General features: G+C 44.9%; 7 protein-coding genes across 7 annotated transcripts; 1 reads left to right on the top strand and 6 right to left on the bottom strand.

Moving 5' to 3' along the window:
• Positions 1 to 418: 418 nt before the first annotated feature.
• Positions 419 to 2,434, bottom strand: TRV_08120 (uncharacterized protein; the record flags this gene model as incomplete). The annotated part of the gene is made up of 2 exons (XM_003017818.1): positions 419 to 1,035; positions 1,096 to 2,434. 2 exons carry the CDS (start codon positions 2,432 to 2,434, stop codon positions 419 to 421), a joined length of 1,956 nt encoding a protein of 651 aa, XP_003017864.1.
• Positions 2,435 to 3,210: 776 nt separating this feature from the next.
• TRV_08119 (uncharacterized protein) lies at positions 3,211 to 3,724 on the bottom strand (the record flags this gene model as incomplete). Its single annotated transcript, XM_003017817.1, has 2 exons — positions 3,211 to 3,327; positions 3,434 to 3,724. The coding sequence occupies 2 exons, from the start codon at positions 3,722 to 3,724 to the stop codon at positions 3,211 to 3,213; spliced, it is 408 nt and encodes a 135-aa protein (XP_003017863.1).
• A 1,282-nt stretch (positions 3,725 to 5,006) lies between these two features.
• On the bottom strand, positions 5,007 to 5,888 carry TRV_08118 (oxidoreductase, short-chain dehydrogenase/reductase family; the record flags this gene model as incomplete). The annotated part of the gene is made up of 3 exons (XM_003017816.1): positions 5,007 to 5,399; positions 5,467 to 5,768; positions 5,852 to 5,888. The coding sequence occupies 3 exons, from the start codon at positions 5,886 to 5,888 to the stop codon at positions 5,007 to 5,009; spliced, it is 732 nt and encodes a 243-aa protein (XP_003017862.1).
• A 534-nt stretch (positions 5,889 to 6,422) lies between these two features.
• On the bottom strand, positions 6,423 to 8,155 carry TRV_08117 (uncharacterized protein; the record flags this gene model as incomplete). Its single annotated transcript, XM_003017815.1, has 3 exons — positions 6,423 to 6,573; positions 6,641 to 7,041; positions 7,103 to 8,155. The coding sequence occupies 3 exons, from the start codon at positions 8,153 to 8,155 to the stop codon at positions 6,423 to 6,425; spliced, it is 1,605 nt and encodes a 534-aa protein (XP_003017861.1).
• Positions 8,156 to 9,119: 964 nt separating this feature from the next.
• TRV_08116 (uncharacterized protein) lies at positions 9,120 to 10,366 on the bottom strand (the record flags this gene model as incomplete). The annotated part of the gene is made up of 3 exons (XM_003017814.1): positions 9,120 to 9,296; positions 9,418 to 9,774; positions 9,827 to 10,366. The coding sequence occupies 3 exons, from the start codon at positions 10,364 to 10,366 to the stop codon at positions 9,120 to 9,122; spliced, it is 1,074 nt and encodes a 357-aa protein (XP_003017860.1).
• An 805-nt stretch (positions 10,367 to 11,171) lies between these two features.
• On the top strand, positions 11,172 to 11,648 carry TRV_08115 (uncharacterized protein; the record flags this gene model as incomplete). The annotated part of the gene is made up of 1 exon (XM_003017813.1): positions 11,172 to 11,648. The coding sequence occupies one exon, from the start codon at positions 11,172 to 11,174 to the stop codon at positions 11,646 to 11,648; it is 477 nt and encodes a 158-aa protein (XP_003017859.1).
• Positions 11,649 to 12,240: 592 nt separating this feature from the next.
• TRV_08114 (uncharacterized protein) lies at positions 12,241 to 14,197 on the bottom strand (the record flags this gene model as incomplete). Its single annotated transcript, XM_003017812.1, has 3 exons — positions 12,241 to 13,136; positions 13,229 to 13,619; positions 13,667 to 14,197. Coding segments are annotated over 3 exons (1,818 nt in total), but the record flags the coding sequence as incomplete, so codon positions are not given.
• Between the last annotated feature and the right edge of the window lie 1,286 nt (positions 14,198 to 15,483).

The following is a 15,483-nucleotide window of genomic DNA, read 5'->3' as shown; positions in this document are numbered from 1 at the left end:
AGGGATCTCTTCCTCAGCACTAAGTACTCGTCTAGCACGAGCTATTGGGCTCGAATGCTTGCCTTTCAGCGTCGACTTTCTTGCATTCAGATAATTAGAAAAAGTGCAACTCTCAAAAATAAAAAAAAAAAAAAAAAAATTAGTAACTTTTAGAGTTTATCAAAGTTGTGGGCGATAAGAAAAGACGCTAACCCCTTTGGGACTAGCACATCTACATACCCAAAGCTGATATAAAATGGAGGACGAGGAAAAGAGGAGCCACATAAAGACATAAAGATAATAGAAGAAATGAAAGAAGAACGAAAGATTAAGACAAATCTACCCAATGTTGTAGCTACCGTCACTCCTATCCCGATCAAATCGTTACGATACAAGCTCAGTGGAGACAAAAAGGAAGCATAAAAAGGGGACAGACAGTTTACAAACAATACTTGTGAATCGCCGTTGGACCAGCATCATTATACTCGACACGACTGAGATAACCCTTGCTAGCACCCTGGTCCACAATAAAAATCACCTTGGCAGCCACCTGTGCTCCGAGGAATGTTGCCTCTTCCATGCCAACGTTGTTAGAACCGGATGCCACTCCGGTTGCCGCATTCGCATTGCTAGCGTCTGTGTTTGCTGGTGGGTTTGTACCGGGGACCGCAGCGGCCGCACTTGATGAGCCTTGTTCTTTCCACTCGGGGAAATATTCTGGGGGTTTGAGCAGTTTGATTCCTGTCGGTGTTTGTGAATGGCCCGTGGATTTATGGTGTGCAAGCATGTTGGGGTCAGCAGAGAGAGCAGCATTGGAGTTTAGATTGTTGGGCGTTGCGGGGGTATTTGAGTGAGTAGCAGCTACAAGCAGCGGGTTCACACCATGAGCAGCAGGGTGAAGGTAAGGACCTGGGTTTTGAGGCTGAGCTGGTGTGTTTGCCCCCGTTGCTAGAGGAGTTGAGAAGGTTGAAGGTATCTCTGAGGTAAATATAGTCCCTGAGGACGGGGACAGCACGTATTTCTGTGTGATAGTAGAAAGGAGTGCTTGAGGGAAACCTGTGATACAAAGGTTAGAATACAACAATTTAAGTAACCAATTGGCGATAGGAGACTAACCTTTTACTTTGCTGCCGTTTCCAAGTATAATGAGAGAGTCCCACAAACTGCTGCGTGTTGAGGCATCGGGAACAGAGAGAATTGTATGATGGATCTGAGCTGCAAGTGTCTCCAAGATACTGTAGCCACACCTCTCATCAGCACCTGATTCAAGAGGTGTTGCAGCCATAAGTCTCTCTACCCCTACTTCAATCTCCTTCTTTTGTTTGGTAGGCTGTGTTTGGTCATTGGCCCCGGCATGTGGCTCTGCTAACCCTTCATAATGGAAAATAGCCCTTGCTTTCTTTGAATTTGGCAAACGGGCTTGTCTGGCGGCAGCAGACTCCGCAGCTTGGCCCTTTCGGGATGCTGCCTTTTCAGCCTTTTCCTTTTCTCGTTTGGCAATGAATTCACTGGCATTACCCCTGCTGACAATGCTAGCAACGTCTAGCACGCCGTCGTCATCTTCCTTCTCGCCATTTCCTAGGCCTCTAGGCATATCGGGACCCATGCCTGGAGCAGGAGCCTGTTTGATAGACTCTTGATTCGCCGAGTCAGAGCCATTGTCTTTGGGTAACGGAGTGCCAGGCGGTAGGATTTCGCAAATCGGGTTCCTCTTCAATTTTTCACACATTTCACGGGTGAATCCTTTGGGTCCCAGCAGTTCCAGTAGTCTATCAGTCAATGCTTGACCACCGCACCCTTCCAGGGCTATTCCTCGTCCGTGTTCGCTCACTATGAAATCTGTTACAGCCGTAACATCTGCCTTGCCATGGCCCACATCAACAACGGTAGCATTAGGGGTATTGTATGCGTAGCAGACAGCCAAGGCAGAGTCCATCAGACAAAACGCTGGCGTCTTGAACTTCTCGAACACGAACTGGGTCAACCTCTCTCGATCTGCGGCCGTCCAGACTGGTTGTGCAATTATTATCATTGGTGTGTGGAAAGGCGGGCTCAGGGTGTTGTATACATGTGTGAGGAGCGCGAAGAAACACGACCAGTCCACCACGGCTCCATTGTGTAATGCATAAACCGCACCCTCATCCGACATTGTATCTTCCTCATACACGGTCATTTCTTCCGTCTCTTCAACGGCTTCTGCTGGCTTTTCGCCTATTTCACCGGTAGCCTGAGTCTCTTTCGCCTTGTCATCGGCGGCATCCTTCATCTCGATATCCTGCTTCGAGCTGTCTTCCGCAGTAGAACCAGATGCAGCAGCGGCTCCCTCATCGCTCGCGTGAACAGAAGACTCCGTCGCTGGTGCCGCTGGCTTTGGCGATACTACTTTCCTGACCTTGACGACCCTCCCGCGTATCCTATGAGGCTCCCATTCTCCCTTTTTTTCGGCAGGGAACATGCGCGTCGGGAAACGAAATCGAGCCGGGGTAAAGGACTCTGGCAGTCCGAGCTGCGCGAGGGTGACTTGCGACCCAGGCGAGATTAACTATCAATTAGCCGTGTTAGTGGCCGTACTCAGCATAAAATATGGAGCTTTGCTCGTCGAAAACAGCGTACCAGGATGTTATCACTGCTGAATTGCGGCATGGTGGGCAGCTTCTCCGCCGCGTCGCACCGGCGATTCACACACCCGGCAGTGAACAGAGCTCAATGGTGAGCGCAGCAATGTTTAGAGAAGCGGTACGCGACCGGGTCCGAGCAGTGAGAGGGCGAGTAGACCAAGTAGAAGCGCTTTGTCGGGATGTTCCTGGTTCTGTAGCTGTTTCGCTGATTTCCCTTGAGTTCGTTTTTTATGAAGCTTCAGCTTTTGCATTTTTGGCAGCAGAAGTGTCACGTGATATACAGCGCGCCCGCGCGAGAAGTGAAAGAAAGCGAAAGCAATAAAAAGATCACTAGAGCTGGTAGCAAGAGGGGATCTTGTAGTGTAAGAAAAGAATATTCTCGCTGATGCTCTATATATCTTTAAAATTTGCAGTAGGGTGGAAGTATAACGAATGCGTAGGATGAAAAGGTCGTAGTAGTAGTAACAGTAGTAATAAGAGTCAAACTGACGCCAGGCAACACAGAACCAACCCCCAAAAGAAGATATCCCGTTAAGCTCCAGAAGAGACTCGTCGCATATCGTAAGCATCATTAAACACATGCGCTAAGGGGACAAGTGCTATTAAAGACCGCCTAGCTCCCCGAATTGTACTTTTCTCCAGCTGAGCGGAAGAGCTCTTGCTGGAGCCGCAGTAGCTCTTCGTGTGACATGCCGCTCTGGTCTATCTTATTTGTCCGCTTCTCTCGAGTCTGCCAAAATCAGTCAGTCTCTCTCTCTCTTTTATAACATGGGGTATGTATATCAGGCAGGAAGAAGTAATAGGTTCTACGGTAATCTGGAACCGTTAAGTCGTACCTTAAGTTGCTCTTTATGCTCTTCGGCAATCGCAAGCACATCAGGGACATAGTCTCCAAAACCAAGGTCTGTGAGTGCCCTTTCGATGTGTTCACAGGCGATTGTCTTTTTTGCCTCCTTCTCGCTGATCTCGTTGGCCTCGGATGATATCAGTGTGATAAACTCGACGCAGCATTCGATGAGCAGGTCCCGGGCATCCTTTGCAAAGGTCTGGCCAGAAGAGGGCGGCAGAATCTCCGTTATAATCTTCTGCACCGTAGCTAATGGGAGAGTGGGGTTAGTATTGTCCATATCCGTTGCAGACTAGGTAGGCCTTTTGAAAAGCCGCCGGTGCTTCAGCTTCTCTCAGCAGTATAGGCAGCACGTCAACACTGGAAGAGCGGGAGAACAGCTTCACGGGTACCTTTTGGTAGGGAGAGGTCATCGTTTCCTGCCAGGCGCAAGTCAGTTCGCATCCTTCCCACAGTCGAGCTCCGCGCGCATGCCGCTTACCTCCGAATTCCCTGTCGGACATGGTGCTGAGTAGTAAAGGATCAACAGGCAGTAAAATACCAGCAAAATCGAGTATATGCGCTTGAAATGGCAGCTATTCCAATATAATATTATCTTCGCTCTTCTGTTCTTGTCCTTTTCCTTCTTTTTCTTCGTCTTCGACTCCAACCTTTGAAGCTCTTTTTAACTTCGAGGCTCTCTCGGAAGCTGACTCAGCAAACCCGGAGTTTCTTTTCTCCTTTTCACTAAAAAAAATTGGAAAAATTCGCGATATAAAACAAAAATAAAAACTTCAATTTTTCTTCTCTTCTTCCTCATTCTTCATGCACGAGAAGAACTGCAGATTCTTCACTGCTAACAATGCTAATGGTACGTATTTCTCCTGCTTCTGTTTTGATATTCACTCCATCCAAATGATGAACTTTGTTGTCGCCCCTATCATACAATTCCGTGGTGATTTACCTGTCCTAGCCAAACGGACTCCTGAACCCAAATAAACTCCTTCCGCCTACTAGCCCTTGACCGATCGTTGAAGGGACTCCATGGCTAACTTGGCTCAAAGCTCCTAGATTACCCGCTGTATTCAGACGGCTCTTGAAAAGCCCCAAGAATGAAACCGTATTACTTTGAGAACCTCGATGGATATGGAAGTGACGCACACTCAAGAGGCGTTGATCTGTACTCCGTAGAAATCTTCTCTTTTGTTATGTTGAGTCCTCGTTAAGCTAAACTAGTTCAATGGTATGTTGTATTCTGCTTGAGCCCTCTTATTTCCAAGCCTGCCGCACACAATAGCAATGAAGAAAAAAATTCACTCCATGCTAAATATTAAGGTGCTTTGCATCTAATGATTACAACATGTATCATTATTAACCTTTCGCCTGAGCTATTTCTACTTTCCTATGACATGTCCTTGCCAACCGTCTTTCCATACTTCAAGTATTTAAGCTGATATTCAGTCTCAGGTCTGACCGCAGGTTAATTTGGGTAGAGTTTCATGCCTGGTACTTGGCCAGGATTGGGTCGTTCCAGCTGTAGCAGAGACTTGGTTAGTAAAATAAGACGCAATCACGGATCGTTATTACGGTAGGAAGAAGACGAACGTGATGAATTTGCCGCTGAGATCATGAGTTGCATTCATGACAAGCTTGGCAATGACGGTGCCAGGCTGCTCTGGCTTCAACAGCTTTCCCTCTTCATGGGCCTTGACGAATTTAGCGCTGTCCTTGGGACCGAGAATGCCGAGATGCTGACAGCGGAGGTGGTGCTGCATGTCAGTGTCAACCATGCCTGGGCGGATGGAAATAGAGACGATTTCAGGCTCCTCATGGGCCAGAGTCATGTTGAGATGGTTCAACGCCGCCTTGGAGGAGCCGTACATGCCCCAGCCGTTGACGGGTCCGGTTGCAGCACCGGAAGAAGTGAAGATGACTCTGCCACGAACCAGGCGAAGATGCGGGATGCATTGCTTGACCTGTTAAATGGTTGGTTAGCAAAGATAGCAACTAGTTAGAGAATAGAAACTGTAGAGTCAAACATACAAGCTCCACGGCGCTGAAGAAGTTAATATCGTACGCCTTCACCCACTCTCGGTGGCAGAACTGGTCGAGGCGGGTGACGGGGGGAAGAACTCCGTGATTGATAACAAGGCCGTCGAGTTTGCTGTAGGACAAGAGAGCCTGGGCAAGGGCCTTATGGGCAACCTGGGGGTCGGTGATATCACCACAGACAACCTGCACCTGAGTGCCATACTGCTCCTTAAGCTCCAGCAAGGGGGCCTCAGTGCGGGCAACAACAACCACATTGCAGCGATGTGGCGCCTGCAAGAGATACTTAGCGATAGCTAAGCCGATGCCTGCAGTGCGGGACAGCTTTGTTAGTGGCTGGCTGATCTCACGCGTCTTCACATGGCGGTGACTGTCTTACCGCGAGAAGCACCCGTGAGGATGATACTTTTGCCCATCTTGAAGGTCTAAACGTTGTTTTCTTGCGCGTAAGGAGGTGTTTTGTTCAAGGTTGTGTGTGGTTATCTAGAGAAAAGAAGAAGTAGTTGAGCAAAAGAAGAAGTGAGAGAAAGACACTAAGCAAATCACTAACTAACTATTTATATGTGGGAGGTTTTGGTGGGCAAGGCCACTTCCGCCCTTTGAGAGGAGCAACACACCAAGGAGCTCCAGGGATAAGAGAATTTGGCAGTCTGTGTTCTTACATACATGAAATGTAGATCTAACTCTAGCTATTAATAATACATTCTGCTCCCTGTGGTTGCTTTATACAAGTTGAATAAGCTTACATCCCCATACAGACCGTATATAGGGAGAGGTTTGATTAACTGGTGGTAGACCTTATATCTATTGATCGAGCATATAACTGTTTTCTAGAAAAGATTTTATGATGTTCATTATTTCATACTTTCATACTTATTCAGACCGAAAGAATTGATACCACATAACGTTGTAGTCTCGAGAGACATTGATAGAACCTTTGAACCCCTAATTTATGACTGTAACTCCCGTTTACCGACATGGACCAGCCGTGTAATACTTGTTCCATCTGGAAGGATTTCAATTTCCTCCTCGAGCCTGTAACCATTTCTATTGGGAATAACAATCGTCCAGATCCACCAGTAGACAATTGACAGTATAATTCTGGTCAGCATTGTTAGTATGGTTGCTTTGATTGAATAGAATAAGGAGACAAGACCGGAAGACTTACATGCCTACGCCAACAATGGCATATGTGGCGTAGAAGAAATGAACATCTCCCCTTCCGTTCTTTGGAGGGAAGAATGGGGCAATAATCAGTAAAAAGCCGACCACCAATCGCAGCCATACACTGGGTACCCAGGTTCTGAACGGCCTCTGGAGTTCCGGCCGTCTCCATCTAAGTAGAATAATGCCAAATGTTATGGCAATTCCAAAGAACTCGCCCGGGTATCCCTGAACATCAAGGATGAAGTTATAGATGTCTCCTGGTGGTGGGAGTAGTATAGTAAGCAAAGTAGGGATCATGTGAACCACTACGCCTCCCAGTGGTGTATTGAACGGCTCTGACGATGAAAGGTAGCGAGAAAAAGGGAGGAAGCCTTGTCTGGCTATTTCTTGGTTTACCCTGGCCTAAACATGGTAATCAGCAAGGTATCAAACACGAAGACAGTTAATACGGAAGATAACTTACGGATGAGAAGATAGTGACCATAACCTTGCCAGCAGCCGATATGGCAACAAGGAGAGGGAGAACCGTTTTACCAAACCCCGGGCCAAACACACGCTCAAAAAATAATGCTGCAACCAACTGTCCACTGCTCTTGATCTCCTCGATCGGGACAACCATGAAGTAGGAGACATTAATGAGGGCATATAAGATGCAGACAGTCACGAACGCCATCAACCCCACGACTTTGACTGTTCTGATTGGGTTTTGGACCTCGTTAAGAACGACATTCGTCGTACACAATCCAGAAAACGAGCTAGAAACCTGTAAGAGAGAGGTTGCAAGGACGCCAAAGTCCCAATTAGAGCCTTGCCACATTCCACCCCAGGAGAATAGCTCAGGCTTCCCAGAGATGGTTTGGCGTTTCTGGAAAAGCACAACATAGAGTCCTGTGAATATCATGAACCCAACTATAGACAAAATCACCCATCCAAGAAAGTTTTGAATCCGGATACCGAGCTTGTAGAAGTAACCATGGATTATGCATACAGCGATTAAGAGGCCGACCGCAAACCCTCTTTGGGCGGCAACTGTTGGTTCCATGCCCAAGGCAAATAGCATATACTGGCCGAAGACAACGCAATTGGTTGCTGACACACCTAGGGTAACGGATGCAATTGCAAATAGGGTTGAGGCAAGGAATCTGGGCCGACGATAGGTGAATTCTAGGTAGACCTTGTCCGCGCCAGAACGTGGTAACATGCATCCGTATTCTGTATAAATTCCAAGATCGCAAGCTCTGACAGTCGCACTAACAAGCCATAGTAGGAGAGTGAGGCCGACACTCCCACACGATCGAACAACGCTGCCGGGAGTCGCAAATATTGAACAGCCAATCATCTGGGACATAACGAGGATATATGCCCCCCCGCACGTTATATTCCTCCCATATGTCGCCGTTTCGGGAACTGTTACATTCTCAATATTGCGAAGCTCCTTCTTAGTGTGTGGAGTGGGCTGGTACTCGGAGCTGGGCTCAGGGGCAAGAAGCGGCCGGCATTCTTCCTCCTTGTACATGTTGGGAGGTAGTTGTTGTTGGCTCACCACTGTGATTGGATCTTCATCTGGTAGGTATAAATAATTTATGGGAAAACAAGAGTTTGACGCGGAAAAGGCGGTTCAACAGTCGTGTAGAAGCGTCCAGGCTATCCAATATATAAAGAATCATTTTGACTCGTAGTTCATAACCAAATTGTGGAGGAAGGCATTAAATTTGACGGTCATAGATCTAGGATACTACCGGCACGGGGTATAGATAAGAACGTATCTTCACATTTTGATCAGCGGAGCCATTCCAGGTGCCCTCGCTCGGTCCGGATCGAAATTCGTGTAACTCGCGGCACTGGCTGAAGGTTGTGCACATGATGGAATGTGGCTGGCGGAAGAATTAAACGTTTGTGAAACCCAGTTACCTCTTAAATTATCCGCCTTTCCTGGAGAAGAGAAAGTAGTCGATGACCCAGTCATTTAGACATATATGACAGCCTATCCCCTTCGAGATCTTGCTTCCTTTGTTTTGCTGGCTGCTCTCGCTGGCAGTGTGGAGTGCAGAAAAGCATTCCCCGTCCGTACTGTTTGACGTAGATCATTTCTCACGAGGAAGATAACTTGTACTCACGTGTAGTTTGCTCTGATCAATGCTGTTTCGCATAGCTTTAGCAATGGGGGGAATGGAGCCTTGGAGGGATATCACGAATTGATGTTCCCGGTCACAAGTTGATTCACTGTTTCAGCACGACATCGTTCCCGCGGCCTAGCGAAATCATTTAACAACATTGTTTTTTCTGACACTAAGCCCAAGGTACCCGGAAAGGTGCCTCGTGTTTGGTGCGGAGTTTGATACATATGTCGCAAGTGGATCGAGGCCCGTGATGAGCCTTTTGAAACCCTGATTAAGCAGACATGCAACCTCATGCCTGGGACAATAGTAAGTGGAAGATAGGGCAGTAAGTGCCCGATAAGAGAAAACAGGCCAGTGTGATTATCCATATTTTTCCTCCAAATGGAAATAGTATTTCGTGAGGGAATTCTGCGCAGTAGCGGGCTGTTTAATCCGCATTTCTTCCGATAATAACAGAATGGTGCATTCGGTGTTTCGTTCATCATGAACATCGTATGAGGGACAAATAGAGAAATTTCCATCATCACCCTTCAAATTCTAGTTGAAAGCATCCCCAAGAGTGCAGAGCACATCTGGAGCTTGTAGTAAATCGACCCAAAACAAAGTCCTAGAATGTAGAAAAAAAAGGGTAAAAGAATCGTAGAGCCTAAGAAATCACATGTTCAGGTACTGGATCTCCATGCCCCGGCACCCGCGAGCCTGCTCTCGCAAAGGAACCCGAGCCCATGACCATCGGGCCTGATATAGCGAATAACGCCTTAACGTTATCAATTCCGTCAGGGCAAGGGATGTCAACCCAGGGCATCAGATCGTACTCGCGATATTTCTTTGTCGTAGTGATCGAGTATTTAACAAAGCTAGAAGGAAGGATGCTTGCTCCCGCAAAGTCGATGATAGTGGTACAGCCGTCATCACCGATAATTATGTTGCCAGGCCAGATATCAGGGTGGCTAAATACCAGAGGCTCCCGGGATAGCCCTTGAATTTTCGGTTCGCGTTTCGCCATTTTCATGAACTGTAGATTTCTGTTAGCCGATTTTCTGTTGGATGTACATTATACTGCGTACCAGATTAAAGTGTTGCTCGAGTTGATCAGCATTATGATAATGCCTGCTAGCTTCATAATCAGAGAATATTAGGTGTGTAAATTTTCCCCCGTCGATGGCAGCAGGACGAGAATTGGGTGGAATGGGTATTCGTAGAAGCTCTTGTACCATGAAAGCTACCTGCCGGTAGACTTCCTTCCTTTCCGCCGGTTCTGAGGTGCTTTCTAGGATCTGACTCCCGGATCTTCCTGAGATGTATTCCATAACGATATACGTCTTCCTAGCTATCTCAAACGCATAAAATACTGCCGGTACCCGGGCGCGGGAGCGTAGTTTCAAGAGTTCACGGTGCGCCATGGCCTGAGCCAGGACCTCGTTCCACTCAACTGCAAAGCCATATTTAATCCAGAATACGGGCGCTTCAAAGGGAAACGCGAGTCCGGCAGGGTGTTTGTCATCTGCAGTGCACATCTCCAATATTTCGGCTACTGTTGGAAGATGCACCCCAGCCGGGGGTTCTACGCCTCGATATTCTTTCGTCAAGCCCGTTGTTTCTGGCATGGCTGGAATGGGGTATAGTGTATCGTCGTAGTCGGCACATTTGGAAGGGAAATCCTAACAAGTTTAATGTATTGGCCGAGGCTCTACGACAGTATCAGCCTGGCGGTTGCGATCTGGAGGTTGGATAATCCTTGATGCTGCTTTGACCAACAACGTTTCATGCTGGAAGGAGTTAGATCCATTTTATGCCTTTACAGCTTGTGCTAGCCCGATTGGAGTGGCTTACTCAGCAGCCGGGGAGCGAGTTAAAGTTCCGGGCTCCGCCCTCCCCGAAACCTTCAACCTTCATTAAGCGCCGAACCAACAACATCTATATATATCGAACACATCGATTGGGGTTGGGCAGCCGGAAGATAACCACTCACTGTACGCATCACTGGTCTAGGATTGCTATTTCGGTCGAATGGCATATGCGGTACCCACACTGGAATGGCCCCATTATGAATTACTACCTCGTTACGGAGTGCACCACTGATGATACCTCCGATATAAATAACTGGGAAGACTCTTATCCAATAGATACTTGTAGATACCCTTGAACCTCTTACATGTACGTGAATCACATTCTCTAAATGATGGCAGATTTGTTAGATGGCTCCAGTTAGCGCTGGATGTCGGTTGCATGGAGGAATATGGATTAAGTAATATGGCGGCTAGAAGTTGATAGCTTGGGTATAAATACCTGTCATTGTCCCATTCTGATGACCACCACCATTATGAACTGAACCTACTTTGTTCTGCATCTTAAGTAATTAAATCACATAGTACACATCCTTTCTTTCCCTACCAAAACCACCGTTACCTTATGGCTTCTTTTATCATTCCTGACGATGGGTTCAATGTCACTGACCATGGCCCGGATGTTGTTCCCCCATTGATCCTCCAGGCAGAAGTACAAACCCTCTACATTGAATTCTTGAAGATGGATACCGACGGGAGAACTGCAGAGGAAATTGCGAGCCTTAAGAACCACGCCATCCTCAAAGCTGACTTCGTTCGTGATGTTGACATCTATTCTGGCGCGCGTATCAACATGGTAGTCAACTTTGACGTTTTGAGTGAAACATCAGCTGGGGGTAACTCCCACAAGCTAGGCATGTTGCTTGTTCGACCGATAAAGTACAGGGCTTCTTCGTTTAGCTCGGCATGCACAGCGGTACTCCCTCTCAAACAGCGTGTCACATTTGAGCACTTGATCCGGGCTATCACCGACAACAACCTTCAGTATTTCTACTTCTGTACCGTGGATGAGAAATATTACGGCTGCCGTGATTTTGTGTAAGTTTTGCTTTCCTTAGCCAGCGTTCCCAAACCTAGGGCTAATGAATATCAATCACTCCAGGACCCAAGCTACCGCGCAGTTGATCCGGTACAATTACGTCGAACCAGAGATTGGGTCCCATTTCCCTCAACACTTAGTGATTCCATAAAAGAACGTCTACCACCTTCTCGGTAATCGCTTTCCGGTTGGAGGAAACCCTACCCCTTGTCCTGTTGATTTGGGCTGGTTCCGTTACTTTACTCGGAACATTTCAAGCGACATGCAGTACAAAGCCTAGAGACGAGGATTGGGAAATGGTTGTGCATAATTCTCTAGTCTACTCCCCTTTCCTGGCCTCTTACCTTAGCTAGAAGCTCTTCCCTTAGCCATATCCTTTCGTCCTGGCACCTAGCCTCCTCCCTTATAGCTACCCTCTGCTACTTACTAGTGCCTGAATTTAGTTACGTATTAAACTTTGCCTTTTAGACCCAATTTCAAGAAAATGCAGAAGCTACCAAATCTGAGTATCTCGACATTCTTTCTACAGAAAGCACAAAGATGCAAAACTTTCAATATAATAAACAAGTAACTCTCCAAATAAGTAAGTACAATTCTATTCATCAAAAGGCCATTGACGTTTTATTTCCATCTTATCTGCTTCAGACTTTGCAAACCCTTGTATTATTTCTTCTCTCAGTACTCGGAGTGCATCCTTCGTCGCGTTATACTGCTCATTGCCTACTGCATCTTTGTCCGGCCAGAGTGGGCCAAGTCGGGCTTTGAAATCATTCATAATCTGCATTCCACGAATTGCATTCTGACAATCAGTTTCGATCTCAGCTATTTGATCCTCAGTAAGTGTAATGGGAAAAGGTTTGGTATGGTTCATGTTGGTATTGTTTGCCGGAAGTCCAGCCCATGCCTCACGCAATTCCACTATGAGTGCCTGGAAATGAGCTTCACCAAACTCGAGCAAGCGGCGTGCTAGAACAAGTAGATCATAACTCTCTGTTTGTTGATACTCAATGGCATCATACGCCTTCGGAACCTTTTTCAACATAATCTTTCGCGAGGCAATGAATAGAGCCTTCTGGTGGAATTTCCGTATCGTCTCTTCTTTTTCTGATTCTGACAGATTATCGATATTGCCAAGTTCAGGTCGGTCTAGATTTTCTGGTTCTGGGCCATCATAGTCAATGAAAGCAGCATTGGGATTGTGATCAAGGAGTGGGAGAAGATTAACAGATTGCCAATCTATAATCCCGGTAACTTTGGACGGGTTGCTTGGATCAACAAATATATTCTCATCGTGGAGGTCGTCATGCCAAAGACAGGGTGTTGTGATACTCCCACTTTCAGTGGGGATGAGGGCATCGACAATTTGCAAATACCATTCCACAGCGGATAGCTTTTTGCTTCTATCAGGCTGGTAGAGGCCAGGGCCACATACCATAACCGTCTGTTTTGGCAAAGTACCCAAAGTTGAAATAGCCAACTTTTCCCGATGCCCTATTGCTTTGTAATAGTCGTGAACAGACCTCCCTATAGCGCTTATAAGCACATGGTGTGCCTGTTTAATAAATTGTAATAAGAATGCTTACATGGTCCACGATCACACTCCAAGCCAGCCCTTCCACAGTCCAACCATTCTCGGCTCGTAACAGGTCCAATTGTAAAACGACTGTTCTGTACTTTGGTACCATTCTCGTCAACGTAAAGATGAGATTTTTGCTGCGAGAAACAATTTTGCACATCCTGGGTATAATAGAGTCCACCAAATTGCGAGAACGTCACAGAAAGCCAGGCAGATTGATATCGGGCAATGTCAAGGCAAAGGTTCATCTTCTCAACAAGTTTCATGCTGCTCCAAACTTGCCTAAGCTGGACCCCAGGCATCCTTTCCATGATTATGTACTCCGCACCTACTGCGTTGGTTGTGCCAGAATTCCAAGCATATACCTTTGGGGCTGGCGTCCCAAGCACATTACGGGCCTATAGAAGTCAGCCAACATAAGGTCAGTGATTATATACAAACTTACAAAATCCATCGTCGCCACCTCACTTGCAGTGGTCTGATGGGGTAGGCCCGCATTCGGATTAGGCACTTTAACAATCACCTCCTGCCCGTCATCCATAGTCAAGACAAAGCACTTATTGTACATGCCATCAGGGCATTTCTGCACATTAACACAGGCCCTGGCTCCTACTGATTGAGCTGCAATCCGAGCAAGCTCATTCATGTTGAACTTGACACATCGCTGTGCAAGCTGGTCTGCTTCGGCAACAACAAAACGACCACGGGTAAAGGAAAAGAAGTCCTCATGTGAATTCCAGTCTGCTGATTGAGAGGTTAGCTCAGAATAAAACTGCCACAGACCTGAGGCTAAACCTTTGCCATTTTGTATATCAAGCTCAGCATTCTGAGCAGCGGAGACTCGGGATAACGAGCGAGTGGGCAGGAAGGCTCGTGAGATCCTGCAAAAGCTTTGTGAGAATAATAACTTGAGAGACTGCGGCATCTTCATCACACCCAAGATATGTTGGAGGAGGTGAAGGCTACGTCGAAGCTTCTGTGGATTGAGCCTTGAAAGAGCTGTTGTCGTGAGACTTTTTCACCCTATGTAACTAATGGGAACACACCAAGTTAACTAGTTGGCTTGGCAGCTAGTTAGTTAATTGGTTACTAGTTAACTAGTTGAACTCCACGCTTCTTATAATATTAATAATATTCAAGCTATCCATTGGACAAAATGAGTCGCCCATTTCCTTTGACCAATTAGAAATGGTAACTAATTAACGTGATCCACCATTCGATGACTATCTTCATTCGATAACCACCTATTAAAAATAGTACTAAATCTCTATACTACTTTTATTCGATCGAATATCTTAATAATTATCTAGTTAAATAAATTAAATAAATATACTAAATAATAACTAGAATTTAAATTATATATAAATTAATATAGTTAAGAAAATAAATAAGTATTAGACTTAATAGTGTAATTACTTTGGCTTAGCTTTAATAGAGATAAATAATTAGAAATAGAAAAAATAGAAGAAGTAAGAGTAGGCTCCTTTATAAGCTACTTCTTCTTATTTAATTTAGTAGATAAAGAAAGAGTTTTAGTAATATTCTAAGTCTTTTAAACCTTCTTTATAAGTCTCTATATTTCTCTCTCTTCTACTTTATATTACTATTTTGACTTATACTAGGCTTTAACTATAGTTTTAGTTTACTTCTTTTTTTTCATCTTCTACTATTACTTTATAAGCCTTTAAGTCTTCTATTCTATAGCCTCCTATAATTATATATTCTTCTAAATAACCTTTTATAGTTTAGCTTACTCTACTTAAGTAAGTTAAGTCTTCTTTTTCTATTATATATCCTCTATTTATTTTCTAGTATTTAGAACCTTCGAAGAAGAGAAAAATTAAATTTAATATAGCTTCTCTTTATTATAAAGGTTTAATATTTTCCCTTTTTTATTTCTTTATCTTTTAAATATTAAAACTTAATATAATAATTTATTTTTATATTATAAAATATTATTTTTAATAACTAGCTACTTATTAGTATAAATAATTTTTTAGATATAGTATTTATTAAATAAAGTCTCTAATAACTTAATTTTCTATATTATTTAATAATAAACTTAAGGAGAAAAAGAAGTAATAATATTAATAAAAGTATTTATTAGAATAATTAATATATAAAATTATTCTTTATTAAATATTTATAGTATTTTATTTGATTAAAAAAAAAAATATAGCGCCTCTAGCTACAACGATACTATATTATATATACTACTAGGCTATTATAATATTATAATATTATAATATTACTTTACTAGCT

The sequence above is a fragment of the Trichophyton verrucosum genome, assembly GCF_000151505.1.
Source record: "Trichophyton verrucosum HKI 0517 chromosome Unknown contig01349_1.f1.exp, whole genome shotgun sequence".
In the NCBI taxonomy this organism is placed as follows: Eukaryota; Fungi; Ascomycota; class Eurotiomycetes; order Onygenales; family Arthrodermataceae; genus Trichophyton; species Trichophyton verrucosum.
The sequence above is the reverse complement of the archived record's forward strand: the minus strand, read 5'-3'. Positions and strand labels throughout refer to the sequence as shown.